Source organism: Arachis hypogaea, chromosome 14 (genome assembly GCF_003086295.3).
Source record: "Arachis hypogaea cultivar Tifrunner chromosome 14, arahy.Tifrunner.gnm2.J5K5, whole genome shotgun sequence".
NCBI classification, from domain to species: Eukaryota; Viridiplantae; Streptophyta; class Magnoliopsida; order Fabales; family Fabaceae; genus Arachis; species Arachis hypogaea.
The window spans coordinates 7,127,789-7,147,471 of NC_092049.1; the positions used below are offsets into that span (position 1 = coordinate 7,127,789).

At 30.6% G+C, this 19,683-nt stretch overlaps 1 protein-coding gene across 1 annotated transcript; it reads left to right on the top strand.

Annotated features, from left to right (window-relative positions):
• Window positions 1–1,696: 1,696 nt before the first annotated feature.
• LOC112741283 (fumarylacetoacetase) lies at window positions 1,697–6,119 on the top strand. The gene is made up of 14 exons (XM_025790202.3): window positions 1,697–2,141; window positions 2,592–2,670; window positions 2,866–2,924; window positions 3,020–3,144; window positions 3,239–3,313; window positions 3,661–3,736; window positions 3,925–4,024; window positions 4,114–4,173; window positions 4,340–4,410; window positions 4,531–4,593; window positions 4,733–4,797; window positions 5,027–5,123; window positions 5,254–5,379; window positions 5,656–6,119. The coding sequence occupies exons 1-14, from the start codon at window positions 1,938–1,940 to the stop codon at window positions 5,716–5,718; spliced, it is 1,263 nt and encodes a 420-aa protein (XP_025645987.1). The 5' UTR covers window positions 1,697–1,937; the 3' UTR covers window positions 5,719–6,119.
• The last annotated feature ends 13,564 nt before the right edge of the window (window positions 6,120–19,683 follow it).

Genomic DNA, 19,683 nt, shown 5'->3' on the forward strand with positions numbered 1-19,683 from the left:
TATTCATAAATAATAGAAACAGAATAAATAAGAACATAAGCTCTAAATAGAATCACCAACCTCAATAGGTGGTTTGTCCTGCGATACTGACACACTCTGATCTTCAATAATTGCCACCTGCGGACCCCCTAACGCTGCACCTGCCATGCTTTCATCTACTAAAGTTTTCTCCGTTGCGCCACCATTTTTATCAACTGGCGAGTTCTGCAGGGAGGAAGGCCGCGGACGCTTCCGAAGAGAAATTCCACGACGTGCAGGAGTTCTGCGCGATGGAGATGGCGCAATTTCATGTTTTTCTCGCTTCCCCATCCTAATGTCAATTGATTTGCCTCCATCACCATGCAAATTGGGCCTTGGAACCCTTCTCGAACCATACTTGACTACTTGTGTTGCTTTTCATCTTGGTCTTTCAAACCTGATGGCTGGCCCATTGTAAATTTTTTCTTACGCAACACTTCTTGCCAGCCCTCTCCATCATCCATGCATGCCTAATTAACATGACCATTAGGCATGTGAGGAGCCAATGATTACGAGAATTCTCACCCAAATCGCGAGCTTCCGATTCAGCCTCTTTTTGAATCTCATAATTGTTGTGTGGCACCAGTGTCGGGGCTTCATTATTTTTTCTATCACCAAAAGAATCACTGTTTTCTTTCAAGAACTCTTTCTCCATGCACAATGATTTATCATGCCCATACCGTGCACAAGTAGAACAAATAACTCTCGTACTCTACTTCATGGGTCATACCCTCCACTATAATATGTTTGATTATAGGCAACCCAAGATTAATTTGAACACAAGCTCGGGCATATTTTCTCTTTCTGCAAGTTTAGTGGCCAAGTCTACTTTCACCGGAACCCCTATTGCAGAAGCCATTCGCAGCATTGCTTGTTTCTGGTAGCATCAAATTGGAAGTCGCGAGACTTGAATCCATACTAACATTGATCCGAAGGATTTTCTGCACGGCCTAAAATTCACGTCCCAAGACTTTACTGCAACATAATGACCATCTATCAACCACGGGCCACCAAGAATGACTTTCTCACGATCCGTAGCAATATCAAATTTAACCAAAAAATACCAAAATCCCACATCCAACAAATCAAACCCTCATTTGATGCGTCATACTATCCGAACCTTATGCATAAGAGCCGTGCACTAGACAGCTCTTTGCCTCCTTAGTAAAACTGACATTTGGTGGACGAGAATCACCCTTCTTACCTGTCACCCCAGATAAAGACTCTACTAATGCAAAGGCAAAAGACTTTTCTGCACCAATGACCTTATCTCTAAAAAAGACCTTGAATGGCTTTTCTAAACCCTCTAAAAAAAACTCTCGTTAATACCGGATACACACCCTCCCACGCTCTCCTCCTTATCTCTTCTGATGGCATAATCATCTTTCTCACCGTATTTTACTCTCAACATTTTACCCTCAACCGCTCACTTCCGCTCTCTCATTCTCTCATTTTCTCGAATACGAAGTACATCCTCTTTCTCTACTAAAATTTATGTACTCTTTCTCTGCTAAGGTTTCTTTAATTGATATTAGTCCGTGGCAATAAAATTCTTAAATAAAAAAGCGACTAACTACGCGGATATACTCGAATAGTTTATTGAAATAATATTGACTAATGTGATGTAAGTCATTGAAAAATGATGATTGCACAATGTGCGTAGTGAAGCGTGGTAGATAGACTATAGACGCATCTAATCATCTCTCAAATCCACTAAATTAACATTTGCCGGTCCAAGTAACCCGGGGCTCAAATCACGTTCCTTACGTGTACTCTCATTCTTCGCATCATCATTTTCATCTTCTTCTTAAATCTTACGTGTGTATAAAATCGCATAAACCAAACCTTCCTTCTCATTGTTGACTAGGAAATAGGGATCACGAAAGCTTCATCTTTTTCACACCCTGCTCTACTCACTGATGGCTCTGAAATCGTTCATTGAAGTTCACCCTGACTCTCATTTCCCCATACAGAACCTACCTTACGGTGTCTTCAAGCCCCAACCAGGTTCTTCACCTCGACCCGGCGTAGCCATAGGCGACTACGTCCTTGACCTCTCTGAAATCGCTTCTGCTGCTCTCTTCCATGGTCCTCTCCTCAACAACTCTGATTGCTTCCACCAGGTTCACACAACTCTTTCTTCTCTCTCTCTCTCTCTCTCTCTCTCTCTCTCTCTCTCTCTCTCTCCAACACAGCAGAAATCTGAAATTGAAGCTTACTTTCACTGAAATCTCAAGTTTGGTTTAGTTCAAGTGGTTCGGTTATTGTTTAACTGAGCTAATTAGTTCTACTCCTTTCGGATATCGATACTAGCACTAAAGGTGCTCCCATTTTTTGGGGCTAAGATATCGTAATTTATGAGCTTTTTGCTTTGCTGTGAAACCGGAAGAAACGCAAGGAATGTATGTACCTGTTATTTAGATGAACTCTTTTGAGTTTTGACCCCATATTTTTCCGAAGATTTTTCCTTTTTTTTTTCAATTGAGAAAAAGTTTTGAACAAGGCGTAGTTTTGGAACCTCTGTAACTACTAACTACTAATTGGTTCCCATGTTGTGTTTGTAATTGAAACAGCCTAATCTAAATAAGTTTGTATCCCTTGGAAGACCAGCGTGGAAGGAAGCTCGTGCTACTCTTCAAAAGCTCCTTTCAGGTACATGTTACAACCTCAATTTGTTCTTCTTTTTTTTACTTGCTTTATTATTATTCACTCTTTGTTTGTATATTACAGCATTTTTTTATGGAAGAGGCTGATGTATCTTTTAAATAGCTGATTCTCATGTCAAAATTGTTAGGGTCTTTTTTTTTTGGCTGAAAAACAAATCTATTTTCTTTTTGTTATATGTAGCAACTGAGCCAACCTTGAGGGATAATGCTACTTTGAGGGAGAAATCACTTGTGCCTATGGTATGACACATTGTGATTCTTGTTTTGGTTATTTTACTACTTCGTGTTTGACACTTCTTACAATGGTTTTGATTTGTTGATGTATACATTTTCAGAGCCGTGTGGAATTGCTTCTTCCTGTTCAGATTGGAGACTACACCGACTTCTTTTCATCTTTGCATCACACTAAAAATTGTGGCCTCATATTTCGCGGGCCACAGAATCCTGTCCTAGAAAATTGGTATGTTCATTTGAAATGGAAGCCTTTTACAAATCAGCTAAGAGAAAAATTGTTTGTAATGGAAGAAATGAAGAATGTGAAACTTCTTTTGTAGGTATCACCTACCCGTTGCCTATCATGGACGAGCATCTTCTGTTGTTATATCTGGAACTGATATTGTTCGACCAAGGTTAGAAGTTCGGTTGCTAATTCTAACTTGGTTCTATTCCAAGTCAATGTGCTTAAGCTACTTTTTAAGATATCTGCATTTTGTCGGTCTTATGTTTTTGAAGTTATCAAATTTCGCTCCATCCAAGTTGTGTTGGTTAACATAGGAAGCTTTGTCATGCACCTAAATATAAGTAGGCTAATATAACTTTATGTCAAATGCTTTAAGAGTAATTCTCAAGTGTATATTACATGAAGATTGAGAAAATTTAAATGAAAGAACTAAGCTTCGGCTAATTTTAGTTCATACAATGTTCTAATTGCTCTGCACCCTATCTCACAATGTATGCCACTTTGTGGTAATTCCAGAGGTCAAGCTCATCCAACACCCGGATCTCCACCTTACTTTGGTCCTTCTCGAAAGCTAGATTTTGAGTTGGAAATGGTTAGCCTTTTTTCTTTGTGGATATTCTTTTGCCATTTTATGATCTAAATACATGTATATGTTGTTGTTTTGAAGATATAAAACTCTGGATTAGATATTCATCCATTTGATTCTTCCCTTTTAATTGAGCTGTCAAGGTTCTTCTGCATTACTTTTCTCTTCTAGTAAAATTCTTAGTTTTCTTACAGGCTACTATTGTTGGACCTGGAAATGATTTGGGGAAACCTGTGGATATCAACAACGCAGCAGATCATATCTTTGGTGTTGTTCTAATGAATGACTGGAGTGGTAAATATCCAATTCAATCTCTTTTTGATGTCAATTCGCGGTATAGTTGACAACAATGTGCTGGCAGCTTACTAAATTATGTTTTGCAGCTCGGGATATTCAGGCATGGGAATATATTCCTCTTGGCCCTTTTCTTGGCAAGAATTTTGGTATGAAGCTTCAATTAATTACTACTTCATATTCTTAAAGACCAACTGGGGAAAAATGGGAGTTGCATCTTGCATGTGTTATTTTTTCTAGAAGGAAAACTTTTGGTTTATAGCTGCTATTGTGTTAACCTTCCGTTACGGTCTTTGATCATCAAACATTGTGTAGGCACAACAATATCACCTTGGATTGTGACCCTAGAAGCATTAGAACCTTTTGCGTGTGAAGCCCCAAAACAGGTGAATGGTTTCTTCCTTTGGATATTAACACTGGAGGAACTGTATTTTGGGCCTCTCACTTCTAATATTCATCATATAATGATATGGCATACTATCTAATCTGTTGTGTGTGAAATGCAGGATCCTCCTCCACTTCCATATTTGACTGAAAAAGTATCTAAAAACTACGATGTCGCACTTGAGGTATTTCAGAGCACTTTTATATCCATTTGCTTGAATAGTATTCCTTCCTTTTAACATTCAGATTGAAATTGATGGTTTTCTTAGGTGATAAACCTTTTATATTATTATTCTAAATCACATAATTGTCTCCTTCCGCAAGGTTCACATTAAACCAGCTGAGCATGAGAAGCCAAGTGTGGTGACACGGAGTAATCTCAAGCACTTGTAAGAGTTTCTTTCCAATTAGCGTCAAAAATTCAGCACATTTATTTAGCTTGTTTCCCCACTGTTTAATTTTTATACCTGTCATTTTACCTCAACGCACAATTAGGCTTACTACATGACAAATGCTTATGCTGACCTGTGAAAGTTCATCCATGAAATAATTAGCGCAAATAACACGTCTCTCATACATAGTGTATATATTCACATATGTAACCCTCTTACTCTGCAGATATTGGACACTGACTCAACAGCTTGCTCACCATACCATCAACGGTTGCAATCTGAGACCAGGAGATCTCCTTGGAACTGGGACAATTAGTGGTCCTGTAAGACTTAATATCTTATGTAGTCTCGAGTTTTGATTCCTCACTGCGGGGTCTTCTTCAATCTTTTGAGTAATTGTTCCTTGACATTTGTGCGAGGAGATTCAGTTAAAATGGGTGTTCTTTATTGCAGGAGCAAGAGTCCCGTGGATGCTTGCTGGAGTTAACGTGGAATGGACAAAACACACTGTCATTGAATGGGGTAGATCGGAAATTTCTTGAAGATGGAGATGAAGTCACCTTCACTGGATATTGCAAGGTTACAAACTTACTATAGATTAAAGTGTTCTAGTTATTTTCAATATCTCTCTCTCTCTCTCTCTCTCTCTCTCTCTCTTCTTGGCTATCACTAAGTGCTTGTTCAACCGAACAAGTCCTTAGCCATCAACTCAATTTTTTTAGTTTAATAATCCAACAACATAATTTATCCCACAAAAAATAATAAATTCTGATGATCCTCTAGCATAACTCTGCTTTTATTTTGTAAAATGGAGTTTGCATAGAGAATAAGCTAAAATTCTTTGTTGCTTTGCAGGGAGACGGTTACACAATTGGGTTCGGCAAGTGCTCCGGCAGGATAATTCCATCAGCTCCCTGAGGACGCCATTTTTGTTGCATGCTTTTCTGCAGCTAAGAGTAGTTGAACTGTTGAAGATCCAAATCTGGTATGCAGCCTGGTTTTCCATTATCACGTGAATTGATGTGTGATGAAATAAGTATACACATTTCTTCAATATAATAAAACTAGTCCTAATCTTTTATCTTCCGGTCCATACTGTGGTCTGTGAATGTGATTCATTTCGCAACAGTGGACCTTATGACTTCATCTCATATTGTACTACTAGAGGGCTGCACGCCAACCCCTCAAGGCTCGTGTCTATTGTAAATGGAATAATGCCATGGTTAATTGTAATTTTTAATAAAAAATGAAAATTGTTTTCTTACAAAATGAAAATTATCAAGGGAAAAAAAATGTGCATTGCACATGTTCTTTAGAAATTTGGTAAACGATTTCCTTCTTCACTCAATTTTACTTTTTATAAAAAATTTATCTTGAATAGTTAATAGTAACTACAATGGGCTTTGTTAACCAAAAAAAAAAAAAAAAAAACACTACAATGGTCTTCGTCGCGTGTAGTCCTACTAGTCGCCGGTAGTTTTTAGTTAATTCCTTAATTTGGGTTCAAAATGTTAGCTTATTCTGCTTTATGACAGACCGGTGGGTTAGTTTGTTTGATTTTTTTTGTGAAAAATAAAATTTATTAAAATTAATAAAAAAATAATAATTAAAAAATTAAATATAAATAAAAAATAATTAAATTATAATATAATTTTTTTTATTTTTAATTTTAATAAAATTATTTAAAATAATGTCAATTGAATTATTTTTATTTTAAAAAAATAAATTACATAATTTGAGTATATATACAAAATTGTAAAATAAAATAAATAAATTTAATAACTAATAAAATAAATAAATTTAATAACTAAAAAAAAATAAAAAGCAAAAAATAAAAAAAAGTATTTAAAAATTATATAATTATTAATTTTATAGTAGTAATTATTCTTTTATTTATTAAAAAAAATAAAAACCTTTGGTCCGGTTCACCCACCTCCGTCAAAACCCACAAATTTGATGAATTTTTTATTCAGTGGATTCTAAATCCTAGTCCGACCTGTCTTTTTTTAACGAGTTCGGCAGATCAGCCGGGCAGGTTCGACCGTTTTGTCACCCCTAGCTCTTCAGCACGTAATTTCCTAATCGAGCAGCGTTAACTTCATTCAGCTACTACTGTTCCAAAATAATAAGATTTGTTAACTATTCATACCTTAACTCAAATTATAAACCAGATTTAAATTAAGCTAAAAGGCTCAATCTAAAAAATTGGTCTTTGCCGTCTATCCGACTTCCACAAAGAGATTGGATCAACACCAGCAGGCATTCATCGTTTATCCAAGAGAATAACTGTCTCATAAATCTCTCTCCCACTTTTAGAAGAGAGATCTCAACCACTCTAAAATAAAGGGATGGTTATAGGAACGGTTATCCACCATTAGAAGTGGAACTATCCAACAGTGGTTATTGACTCATCACCTATAAATACACTGATACTGGATTATTTAAATTAATTTATTCCAACAAGTGGTATCAGAGCCATCCATAATTGAGTCATTGAAAATATTAAGGTTTTTTTTTCACGGGATCAAAACATGTTTGCTTATTACTTTCTGTTTGGATCGAATTCGATTTTCTGGATCCGGTGAATTTATATTTGTTTTAGTGTGTATACATTAACTTTATAAATTGAAGTGCCCTCTTTATATGTTGATTTATTTGTTAATGTCATGTTCGAACAACATATGTGTGTGGATAATGATTATTCATGAATTCGTTCTTTTTTTTTGAAGAAAACGGTTGAATATAAGTTGCCGATAGTATATATGAAATTAATCGGCGTTCTTAATTTCTTTGAATATATATATATATATATATATATATATATATATATATATATATATATATATATATCTATACCAATATATAAAACCAATACCAGAGTTTGGTGTCCAATTTTTATAGACACCATTTGCCCTCAAATAATTCATTTTACAAATTAAATTTATGGACAAAATAGTAATAATATATTTTTGTTTATAATTAAAAAAAAGTCATTAACCCATTAAATAACTGCTGTAATCGTGAGGAAATTAAATAACTGCTCCACTTATAAATATTCCTCACTATCGTCGATCATTTTTCCTGCATCTTGCTATCTTTTGGTTCTGACATGCATTTACTAAGAAAGGGATACCTGCAAATCATCGTGAGAGGATTTGACAAGGAAGTTGATACAATTTTTATGCCAATTCCATTGCCAAATACAGGTACTTTTTTGAAAAATAATAATAGACGTCATGATAATACAAGTGATTGGTATTTTATATTTACCGTTTATTTTATTTTTGAGTACTAATTTTTAATTTTTTAAAAAAAATTCAAAGAACAAGTACTCTTTATCTTATTCTATTTTTACATCTAAAGTTTGTATTTTTTTTGTATAATTATAGATCGAGCACTACTACTCAAATATATTCTATAGTACTAAAATTTATCTATAAATATATTCTATATTTACTAAAATTTATCAATATTTTTTTTTTGCATTGTTTGATACGTGTTATCAAAGTCTATGTTTATTAATTGATACGTATTATTAAAGTCTATGTTTATAATTTCCTAAACTATCTAAACTATTAATTATGTAGAGTATTGAATTTGACATTTATTTATAAAGAGTACTAAAATTGACCTTTACTAATTTTTTAAATTATTGTAAAAAGATTAATTAATTTAATATTATTCATTGTCATATGATTGGCATATAAAAGATGTAAAAAAATTTATACTTACCAATGGTAGAATAAAAAATCTCTACGTATATTTTGTTAATTTTTTTCTTTATTTTTAATATATTTTATATTAAAAAATATTATTTTTCAAGATAATAAGTTTGAATTTTGGTAATTTATTGAGTCTAATTGAAATAAACACATTGAAATATAATAAACAGAATCGTTAATTCAACATTTATTAATGAATAATTACTAAAAAAATATTATCTATACCAATATATGATGGGATATGGAATTGTGGTATCCAATTTTTTCTTTTCTTCTTATTTTACCCCTGTTTTCTTTTTATTAAAAATTGACTTTATCCTATGACAGGACTTAAAAACAGATTTCAATCAAAAAAATTGCTACTACGTACTCAATTCTTTTTATTTTATTTTATTTTTTTAAAAACTGGCTTTAACCCACGACAGATTTAAAACTGATTCACTTTCAACCCACGACAGAATTTAAAGTTGATTCACTTTCAATAAAAAAAACTATTAATACGTACTCAATTTAAATACCGATTCACTTTCAATAACAAAAACTTCTGCGCCTTCAATCGTATTTTACTCAAGAGAGTTAAATATTTGTTTCACTTTCAATCATGCTCTTGCAATCATTCTTTTTCTTTGTGTCTTGCTACCTTATGTTCTGACAAATATAATTGAAAAATTCAACGAATCAGCAATCATAATATATCAACTAATATAATTCCTATTCCAAATCCATTGTCAAGTACAGAATTAACTACAATTAGACAAATGGTAAGAGCCACCCATCATCATCATCATTTTGTTTCAGGTAACATAAAACTTAATATGTATTATGATAATTTAATTTTTTCGGCTATAAATTCAATTTTTGCTTAATATCTGTATTCTACTCTTTGAAAAATCTAGAATTGAAAGCGCATGATAATGGAGTTGGTCCAAATAACAGAAGTCATAGTAACATAATTGGTTGGTATTCTATAACAAAATTGATTAAATTAATATACACTATTTATATATTTCTTATGCTTATTATTTAACTTAAAAAAAATTACATATATAACAGAGCACTCCTTAATAAAAAATACAAAAAGTTACTAAAATTTGGTGTCCAATTTTTTTTAGACTTCGTATATCCTTACATAATTTATTTCATAAAATAAATTTAGTGGACAAAATAATAATTTTTTAATATTTCATCTTTATCATATAGTATATAAATAATTAAAAAATTAAAATAAACAATGTATTCATAAAACTAATAATAACAAATAGAATAAAGAGAAAAAATATTAACATATCGCTTATTTTTTTGTCATGTGTATTTTTTAATTTGAGTGATTAAATATATTTTACAAAGTAATAACTATAAAATGAAAATAAATTTATTGCTCTAAATTATTAAAAGAAGTATTGAGTACTCTTTAACTAAAACTTTTATTATAAATTTATTACAAAAAAAATATATTTATGTTTCAAATTAATATAGATGCTTGGGATAAAATATTAAAAATAAAAAAATATGCATTTATATTCTCATATTAAAAAAATAAATGAAGTCATTTTAAACACAAAAATACTACGTTATAAGATAATTATAAAAAGTTGTCAAACATAATAATTTTATTATCAAAATAATATTTATATATTGTGTTAAATTAATGTAACATAATGATTTTTAATATACTTTAATTTAATTTTTTTAGTTTTTATTTTAATTTATATATTTTCATATTTTAAAATTTTGGTAATAATATATATATTTTATAATTTTAAAATAAAATCAGGAGAATTCTGACTTAAATACAAACATAATGATAGAAGAAGAATACAAGAATATTGATATTTCATCTCATGTATTTAAATACATGGCATAAATAAAAATTAATCCTTCTTATTAAAAAATTATTTTCCATTTAAAAATTTAACAAATACCAAAATTTGATCACAGTAAAATGGATCATAACTTTATAAAAAATTTAAATACTATATTAAATATTACAAACAATGATTGGATAAATAATTTTCAAATTCTAAAATTAAAAACATAGATAACGCTTTACATATTTATATGAGTTACTGAATCAATTTTTATTGAATAACTATCTTAAATATCAATTATCAAAAAATGCTACTATATCAGCCAATAGTAATAATAATCATGAGACACGTAACATTATTTATTATTAAAAAATATATTAATTTAATAATATTAAATATGTAATAAATTCCTAATGTGAAATGTTAAAATATAAACACAAAAAATAAAGATAAATTAGAGTATAACAAATAAACTATTTTTTAAAAAATATTTCTGCAATCTTAACGGACAAAATACTCATCATATTGTTAATTTATCATAATAAATTAAAAAAATAAATTTAAAAATGTCACAAATTAATGGACGATATTCAAACTTTGAAAAAAATCAATGAAAAAAATATAATAGAAGAATATTATTTTTAAAATATTCTCTGTTTCGGAATAAAATTAAACAAATTTAAAATAATTAAAATCACCTTTATACGCGACATAAAAGTTAACTTTAATCATGATAACTAATTTTAATCTTATGAATTCAAATTATGCTTATTATCTGTATTGCTCTTTAAAAATATAGGTCTGGAATCACATTATAATGAAGTTGTTCAAGTAAAAGATGTGGTGATGTCCTAACTGGTTAGTACCCTATATACTCAAAACATGTAATAACGTCGTTTTAAGTCATTTTGCCTACACATTAAATCTTAATATAGAAGATTAACAAAATTAATTAACTTAATTTACGCGATTTGATTTGGTTTCTGAGAACTAATTTTTAATTCTTTTAAGATAATCTAAAACATATTAAGTTTGTATTTTTTTTTTTGTATTAGTGTAGGTCGAGACATACACCACGGCTACTAATTCAATGCCTCAATCAATCTCTTATAATGAACCAGTTACAAACAATCCTAAAAGCCATGCAAATATGAAGTTAGTACTCATTTACTCTACTTATATTTTTAATATTTTATCTTCATCGCATAATATTCATTTAAAATATTTTTTGTATTGAATAAATTAAGAGGTTTGATATTATGCACTACTATATAAAATGCCTAATGTTAAACAAAATGATGAATTCTATAATAACAAAAATAAAACAAATAATTAACAAATACTATAAATTTTAAATAGGCAATACATTCATAAGACTAATAATAACAATAACTTTGTAAAAAAATTTGGTAACAACATATATCTTTTAAAATTAAATAGTAAAATTAGAAAAGATCTACCTTAAACACAAAATAACAATTATTGTAAAATAGTACAAAAATATGTCTTATTTTATCTCATGTATTTATTAATGTATTGTATCCTTTTTATTATAGAATCTTTACCAATTAAAAATTTAATAGATAGTAAAATTTGGTCATGGCACAATGTGTTCTAATTTTTTAAAAAATATCAAAATACTATATTAAATATTATAAGTCAATAGGTAACTAAACTAAAAATCCTCAAATTAAAAATATAGATAACATTGTATATATTTTTATGAGTTACCGGACAAATTTTTATTGAATACCTAATCTAAGTACAAACTAAAAAAATGCTACTACAAATATTATTTAATATTATTTAATGGCAATAACTGTAATACACATAACATCATTTAGTGATGAAAAATAAATCTTAATTAAATTACAGTAACTAAATAATAAGTCCTTGATGATAAAAAAAATTATCAAATTAAAATTTAATAATGTATGAGAATATAACATAAACACAAAAAAAAAAACAAAATAAAGTACAATGAATAAACTAATTTTTAAAATATTTTTGCAATTTTAGCGGACAAAAACTTCATCATATCGTTATTTTGTCATAATAAATTTAAAAAATTAAATTAAAAATATTATAAATTAATAGACGACAGTCAAAATTTTTAAAGAAATAAAATAGAAGCATTATCATTCTGAAAATACTTTTTGTATATTTTAGAATAGTTGAGAATAAAAATTTACTCTATCGAATATTTCACCTCATATATTACCTAAAACTTTAAACTATGACGATTTTATATTACCTCTTTAAATAAGATCACGTCAATATTAAAATAAAAAAATATTTATCTAATAAATTTGAGAAGTAAATAATATATTAACAGAAAAATAAAATTAATTTCTTAAAAACAATAGAAAAGCGGCTGAACAGGCACGTAAGTGCCTGTTGAGCCGCTAGTATTAATAAAGAAATAAAATTAATTTCTTAAAAACAATAGAAAAGCGGCTGAACAGGCACGTTAGTGCCTGTTGAGCCGCTAGTAAAAGATAATATTAAAACTTAAATTTGGATACTAAAATTTTGAAGTGAGTCATGTAAACTATGTACAATTACTCTCACTTACAATAGTAGGTGTTTTATAAAATATTTATTTATTTATTTTTAAAAATATAATTTTTTAAATTCTAAAAGTATTGGTATTTTTTATTTAATTTATAGTGCAAATAATATTTTAGTTTATTTTATTTAATACCTAATAAATTTAGATTCGATTTTTTTTTCACATGATTGAATTATAACTTTGCTATTGTATCATTGACAATTTTAATTTTTGTCTTAATAACTATTTTCTCCTACTATAATGTTACGGATTAAATATTTTTTAATTTAATTTATATTGTAAATAGTAATATTTTATTTCATTAGTTACTTGATAAATTAAAAGAGATATAAGAGTTTGGTGTCCAATTATTTTTTTTATTTTACTTCTATCACTATAACCCAAAACAATCGAAACAGTTATCATTAATTACCATATTCTCCTATTTTATTTATTAATTATTCTTATAGTTTGATATTTAAAAATAAAAAAAATAAGCATTCTCATTTCTTTAATTAATTTTTTCATTATTTATAGAGAAATAAAGGCCTATCCAGATTCAAATCTATATTTTAGCATACCACTTATAAAAAATAAAAACAAATATAAAAATCCATGATATTTAAGTAAAATTATCTTTTATAAATAACTAACATTTATTTTCGTTTATATATACTCTTTTTAAATCAGGATAATATTATTATCATTATTTTTTTAACTATGTTTTTTCTTACCTCTTTAGGTGTGCTTTTATAATTTAACATTTTAAAACTTTTTATAGTAATTTTATGGTAAAAAAAATATGATATAAATAAGATTACGTCAATATTAAAATAATATAAAAAATATTTATTTAATAAATTTAAAGGGTGAATAATATATTACCAAAAAAAAATTAATTTTTTTAAAAAAATAGAAAAGCGGCTGAACAGGCACGATAGTGCCTGTTGAGCCGCTAGTATATATGAGAAGAATCATTCGATCGTATTATTATTATAATTATCATTCAATTATATGAAATCCTTGATTCTTGTTGTCCTTCTGAAATTGACGCAATACTGTGAATTTATATATATCACGAGGTTCTCAAGAAAATTTTATAAATTTTGATCCTGTTACATCAAGCATGACAATTGATATATTAATCGAATATATGTATTTTGTATTTATTAAATTATAATTGTCTTCAATTTAATTATATGTGCCATTAATTTGGTATAAAAGTAATGGGTTATCCTCTTAGGATATAAGGATTAATATGTATATGTCACTTATGCAAATATTAATTGATCTAAAAAGAGATTTATATTTGGCCAAGTTATGTGTACATAATAATAATAATAATAATAATAATAATAATAATAATAATAATAATAATAATAAGAGTAAAGTATCGTTTTTGTCTCCAACGTTTGGGATAAATTCTATTTGTGTCTCTAACGTTTAAATCGTCCTATTTGTATCCCTAACGTTTGTAAAAGTGATTCGATGTTATCCTGCCGTCAATTATATATCATGAACGCTTTAGTTTGAGTTTTAAAAATCTCTTCTTGAAGTTAGAATACAAATATCTGGGATAGAATCGATGATCCACTCAGAAAAATAGCTCATCAAAAGTTGAAACTAATTCCTACAACATTTACATAATTCACTTTTCTAGGGAGATAATTGAATCTAAACACAAATAGTGGGTATAATATTAAAATCGAACACATCCAAGTGAGAATAATTGAAAAATATAATCCGATTTGTTAGTATAATTGATAGTAGGATAACATTGAATCACTTTTATAAACGTTAGGGATACAAATAGGACGATTTAAACGTTAGGGACACAAATAGGACTTACCCCAAACGTTAGGGACAAAAACGATACTTTACTCTATGATTGTTACATAAGAAAACTAGTAACAATTCAGATTATCATACCCATCTTTTATAAAGATTTGGTTTTAAAATAAATTGATTGAACATTATGCTGCCAAAGTAGTCTCTGTTGTGAAAATTAATTTATTCAAAACATTAGGAATAAGATGATATGTAATTCATGCCAATATTGGTCAGCCCAAAGGAAGGTCTATATTTGGCCGAATTACATACACATATTGATAGTAAATACGTGTCTGGGTATAACTAATTAAGAATAAAGTAATGTTTATTATTTATACAAACAATAATCGGCCCAAAGGAAGTTTATTATTTGGCCAAATAATAAGCATTGCACACTTTTGTTTATTTTCTATTAATTATGCGGTCAATAATCGGCCCAAAGGAAGGTTATTGTTTGGCCAATTAATAGAAAATATATGCGGTAATAAATAGGTTGTGAAGTTTAAGTTTCCATGTGCGCATTAAGTCGGTCCAAAGAAAGGCTTAATGTGTGACAGGAATTTTGACAATATTTGATTACTGCAATGAGAGTATCACTTACAGTTAATTTTTCTATCCAAAGATTGAAAATTAATGTTGTGCTAGATATCTCAATATAGATTTTTACCCATTAATTAACTAATATTTACTGCATGTTCTTTTGTTCTAATCCAGAAACTATGGCTTTAGCTACCAATGTTTCTGCGCAAATTAGCAGTATTCCTATGCTGAATGGTTCAAACTTTAAAGTTTGGAAAGATACCGTGGAGATTGTCCTCGGTTGTATGGATCTAGATATAGCTCTTCGAGAGGAGAAACCCACTTCCACTCCGGAAAACTTCAATGAGGTTAAAATAGAGAAGTGGGAGAGATCCAATCGAATGAGCATTATGATCATGAAACGCTCAATTCCTGAGGCGTTTTGGGGCTCAATTACTGAGGATAAAGATGCCAAACAGTTCCTAAAGGATGTTGAAAAATTCTTTACTAAGAATGAAAAGGCGGAGGCAAGTAGCCTTTCGAGCAAACTTGTCTCCATGAGGTATAAAGGTAAAGGGAACATAAGGGAGTACATTATGGAAATGTCTCATCTTGCTTCAAAATTGAAAGCACTAAAGTTAGAGTTGTCTGAAGATTTACTCGTGCATTTCATTTTGATTTCCCTTCCTGCACACTTTGGGCAATTCAAAGTGAGTTATAACACTCTTAAGGACACTTGGTCCTTAAATGAGCTTATATCTCACTGTGTGCAAGAAGAAGAGAGGCTGCAGCAAGATAAGACTGAAAGTGCTCACATGACTTCATCTTCTCAGTATAAAAAAAAGCGTGATACTACTCCGGATGTGCCTTCTAAGCAGATAAAGCTAAGAAACAAGATCAAGTTTCAACTTGTTTCTTCTGTAAGAAGGTGGGACACATGAAGAATGATTGTACCAAATATGCCACATGGCGTGTAAAGAAGGGTATAATTCTTACTTTCGTTTGTTCTGAGGCTAGTTTAAGTTATGCACCTGTTGATACTTGGTGGGTAGATTCTGCTGTTACTACTCATGTAAGTGTTACTATGCAGGGTTGCCTGTGGAGCCGACCACCAAATGATGCTGAAAGATACATCTATGTGGCAGACGGCAATATAGTTGCAGTCGAAGCTATAGGAACCTTTAGATTATGTTCCACGAGTGGATTTTACTTGGATTTATTAGAGACATTTTATGTACCGTCATTTAGATGGAATTTGGTTTCTGTTTCTTGTTTGGACAAATCAGGTTATTTTGTTCGTTCGGAGACAATAAAGTCAGTCTCTTCTATAATTCGAATAATATTCACTCTGGTCATTTGGTGGATAATCTATATAGCCTTGACTTAAATTCCTATAATAATGAAATACTGCAAACGGGTACAAAACAAAAACTAAATGAGAATTCGACATCATTATGGCACAAACGCCTGGGTCACATCTCTAAACAGAGAATTCAGAGGCTCGTGTCGGATGGAATTTTTGGACCCCTAAATTTGGCGGACTTTGAAGTCTGCATTGAGTGCATAAAGGGGAAAAGGACAAACGAAAGGAAATTAGGTGCAGAGAGAGCTAAAGATGTCTTAGAACTGATACATACCGATATATGTGGCTCATTCCCTACTGTCTCTTAGAATGGACAACGGTACTTTATTACGTTCATAGACGATTACTCTCGTTATGGATATCTATATTTAATTCATTAAAAGTCCCAAGCCTTGGATGTTTTCAAGTCTTTCAAAGCTGAAGTTGAACTTCAACTTGGAAAGAAAATTAAAGCTGTCAAATCTGATCGTGGTGGTGAATACTACGGAAGATATGATGGTACAGGTGAGCAACGTCCCGAGCCTTTTGCTCTTTTTCTAGAGGAGTGTGGTATTGTTCCCCAATACACCATGCCAGGCAAACCTAGCATGAATGGTGTTGCAGAGCGAAGGAACCGAACTCTTAAAGACATGGTGAGAAGTATGATTAGTCATTCTTCCTTGCCTGAATCACTCTGGGGAGAAGCCTTAAAGACCGCAGTGTACATCCTTAATAGGGTGCCAATCAAAGCAGTTAACAAAATCCCATATGAAATTTGGACTGGGAAAAGGCCCAGTATAAAGCATTTGCATATTTGGGGATGTCCAGCTGAGGCGCGACCTTATAGGCCGCATGAAAGAAAATTGGACTCAAGGACAATTAGTTGCTACTTTGTTAGTTACGCTGAGCGTTCACGGTGGTACAAGTTTTACAATCCTGCATCAAGGCCTATTTTTGAGACGGAAAATGCGAGATTTCTTGAGAATGTTGAGTTTGGGGGGAAAGAAAATATTAGGAATGTTGCTTTTGATGAGGATTCTGTAACTGACAATGATTAGGTCTTTGTACCTATTATTGTTCAAGATACAGTTATAATACAAGAGCATAATGAGAATCCTACTGCAGATCCAGTTACAGTACAAGAGAACAATGAGAATATTGTTGTTGCTCAAGATACTGCTACAGTAAAGGAAAATAATGAGAATCCTCCTCAATCCCAATCCATACAGCAAGCTCAACAACCTCAAGAAGTGTCATTAAGGAGATCCAATAGAGAAAGGAGAAAATCCATCTATGGTCTCAAACAAGCTTCCCGTCAATGGTATCACATGTTCGTCAAGTCATTACCTCATGGTTTTGAGGTAAATATCATAGATGAGTGTGTATACCGCAAGTTCAGTGGGAGTAAATACATCTGTTTGGTCTTATCTATTGATGACATTCTATTTGCCATTAACGATATAGGTTTGTTGCATGAAATTAAGAAATTTCTATCGAACAAATTCAAAATGAAAGATTTTGGTGATGCCTCTTTTGTATTAGGAATCGAGATACTAAGAGATCGCTCTCAAGGTATTCTTGGATTGTCACAAAAGAACTATATCGAAAACATTTTAAGTAGATATGTCATAGAAAGTTATAGACCAATGGACACACCCGTAGTTAAAGGAGACAAGTTTAGTCTCAAGCAATGCCCCAAAATGTTCTTAAGAAGACAACAATGCATGATAAACCTTATGCATCAACACTAGGGAATTTAATGTATGTTCAAGTCTACATACATCCCGATATATCATTTATAGTGGAAGTGTTGGGTAGATACTTGAGCAATCCAGATATGGATCACTGGATAGCTGTTAAACGCGTAATACGTTGTTTAAAGAGAACAAAGGATTACATGCTTATTTATCGGAGATCAGAAAATTTGGAGATCATTAGGTACTCTGATTCCGATTTCATGACATATGGTTGCGAAACTTTGTCACTAAGCTTCATATAGTAGATGACATTGAAAGGCCATTAAAGATATTTTGTGACAATAAGTCAGCAGTACTATACTCCAATAACAATAAGAGCTTGACAAAATCGAAGCATACAGACATCAAGTTCTTAGTTGTCAAGGAGAAAGTTTAAGAAAAACAGATTTTCATAGGACATATAGGAACAGAGTATATGCTAGCAGACTCATTACCAAGGGATTGACCCCTAAAGTTTTTCATGAGCACACTGCTCGGATGGGTGTCAATATTTGTGATGCCTTGGTTTAGTGAGAGTTTATGCTATATGTTCTATGACAGATATTGAGTTATTTTTCTGCAGAATTAAGTTGATGGTTTATTTTATGTTATGTGAAATGTTCATTTTGCAATATTTGTATTGTGTTTGATCTCAATAAAGTTAGACCAGCTGAAAATAGACATGCATGAGATCACTTGGCATGTAATTTCCATATTACTCATCCAAATTTGATCTATGTCGTTGAGTATATTAGGATGGTGATTGGCGTAGTTTAGTCACGACATTTAATGTGATCAAAGCTGCGGTAGTTCCATATCTAATGTATGAGACGGACCAGATTGTTAAAGTAATGAAAGAAATAGCATTCAGATGTGCGCATAAAGTTTATAAAGATGTGATTATGTCAAGAAATAATATATGTATAGCCCAAGTGGGAGATTGTTAGGAAATTATTTGATTTCCTAACTTATTTGTGGGCAATACATATATTAATTATAATCACAAATTATGCTATTTCAAATTAAATAACTTATATAATGATGATCTCCTTTATTGTTATAAATGCTAAATTGAATAAGTCATTATTACTTTTGATTTGGAATTAAATGAGAATAAAACCAGATATTATTTTTGTTCCTTAGATAATTATCTTTTTGGATCTTAGATATATTATCTTCTGGGCTTTAGATACTATTTTATTTGAGCTTAAGGGTTTAATGGGTGCCATGCTCAAATATAAATAGGCCTACAGGGTTTTGGTCCCCAATATGCCAAAGCCGCCTTTGTTACTCTTTCCCCATCAAAAGAGTTGCAGTTCAGCCTCCTAGAAATACAGAAGGTTTTGGCTGAGGAAGATCGAAAAAACCACAAGAT

What these genes read in the sequence shown, in the direction of transcription:
- LOC112741283 (XM_025790202.3), top strand. Translation starts at nt 1,938, where the DNA reads ATGGCTCTGAAATCGTTCATTGAAGTTCACCCTGACTCTCATTTCCCC. An exon ending in ACTGATATTGTTCGACCAAG is followed by an intron (nt 3,314 to 3,660) that starts GTTAGAAGTTCG and finishes TGGTAATTCCAG; the next exon opens with AGGTCAAGCTCATCCAACAC. An exon ending in TTTTCTTGGCAAGAATTTTG is followed by an intron (nt 4,174 to 4,339) that starts GTATGAAGCTTC and finishes AACATTGTGTAG; the next exon opens with GCACAACAATATCACCTTGG.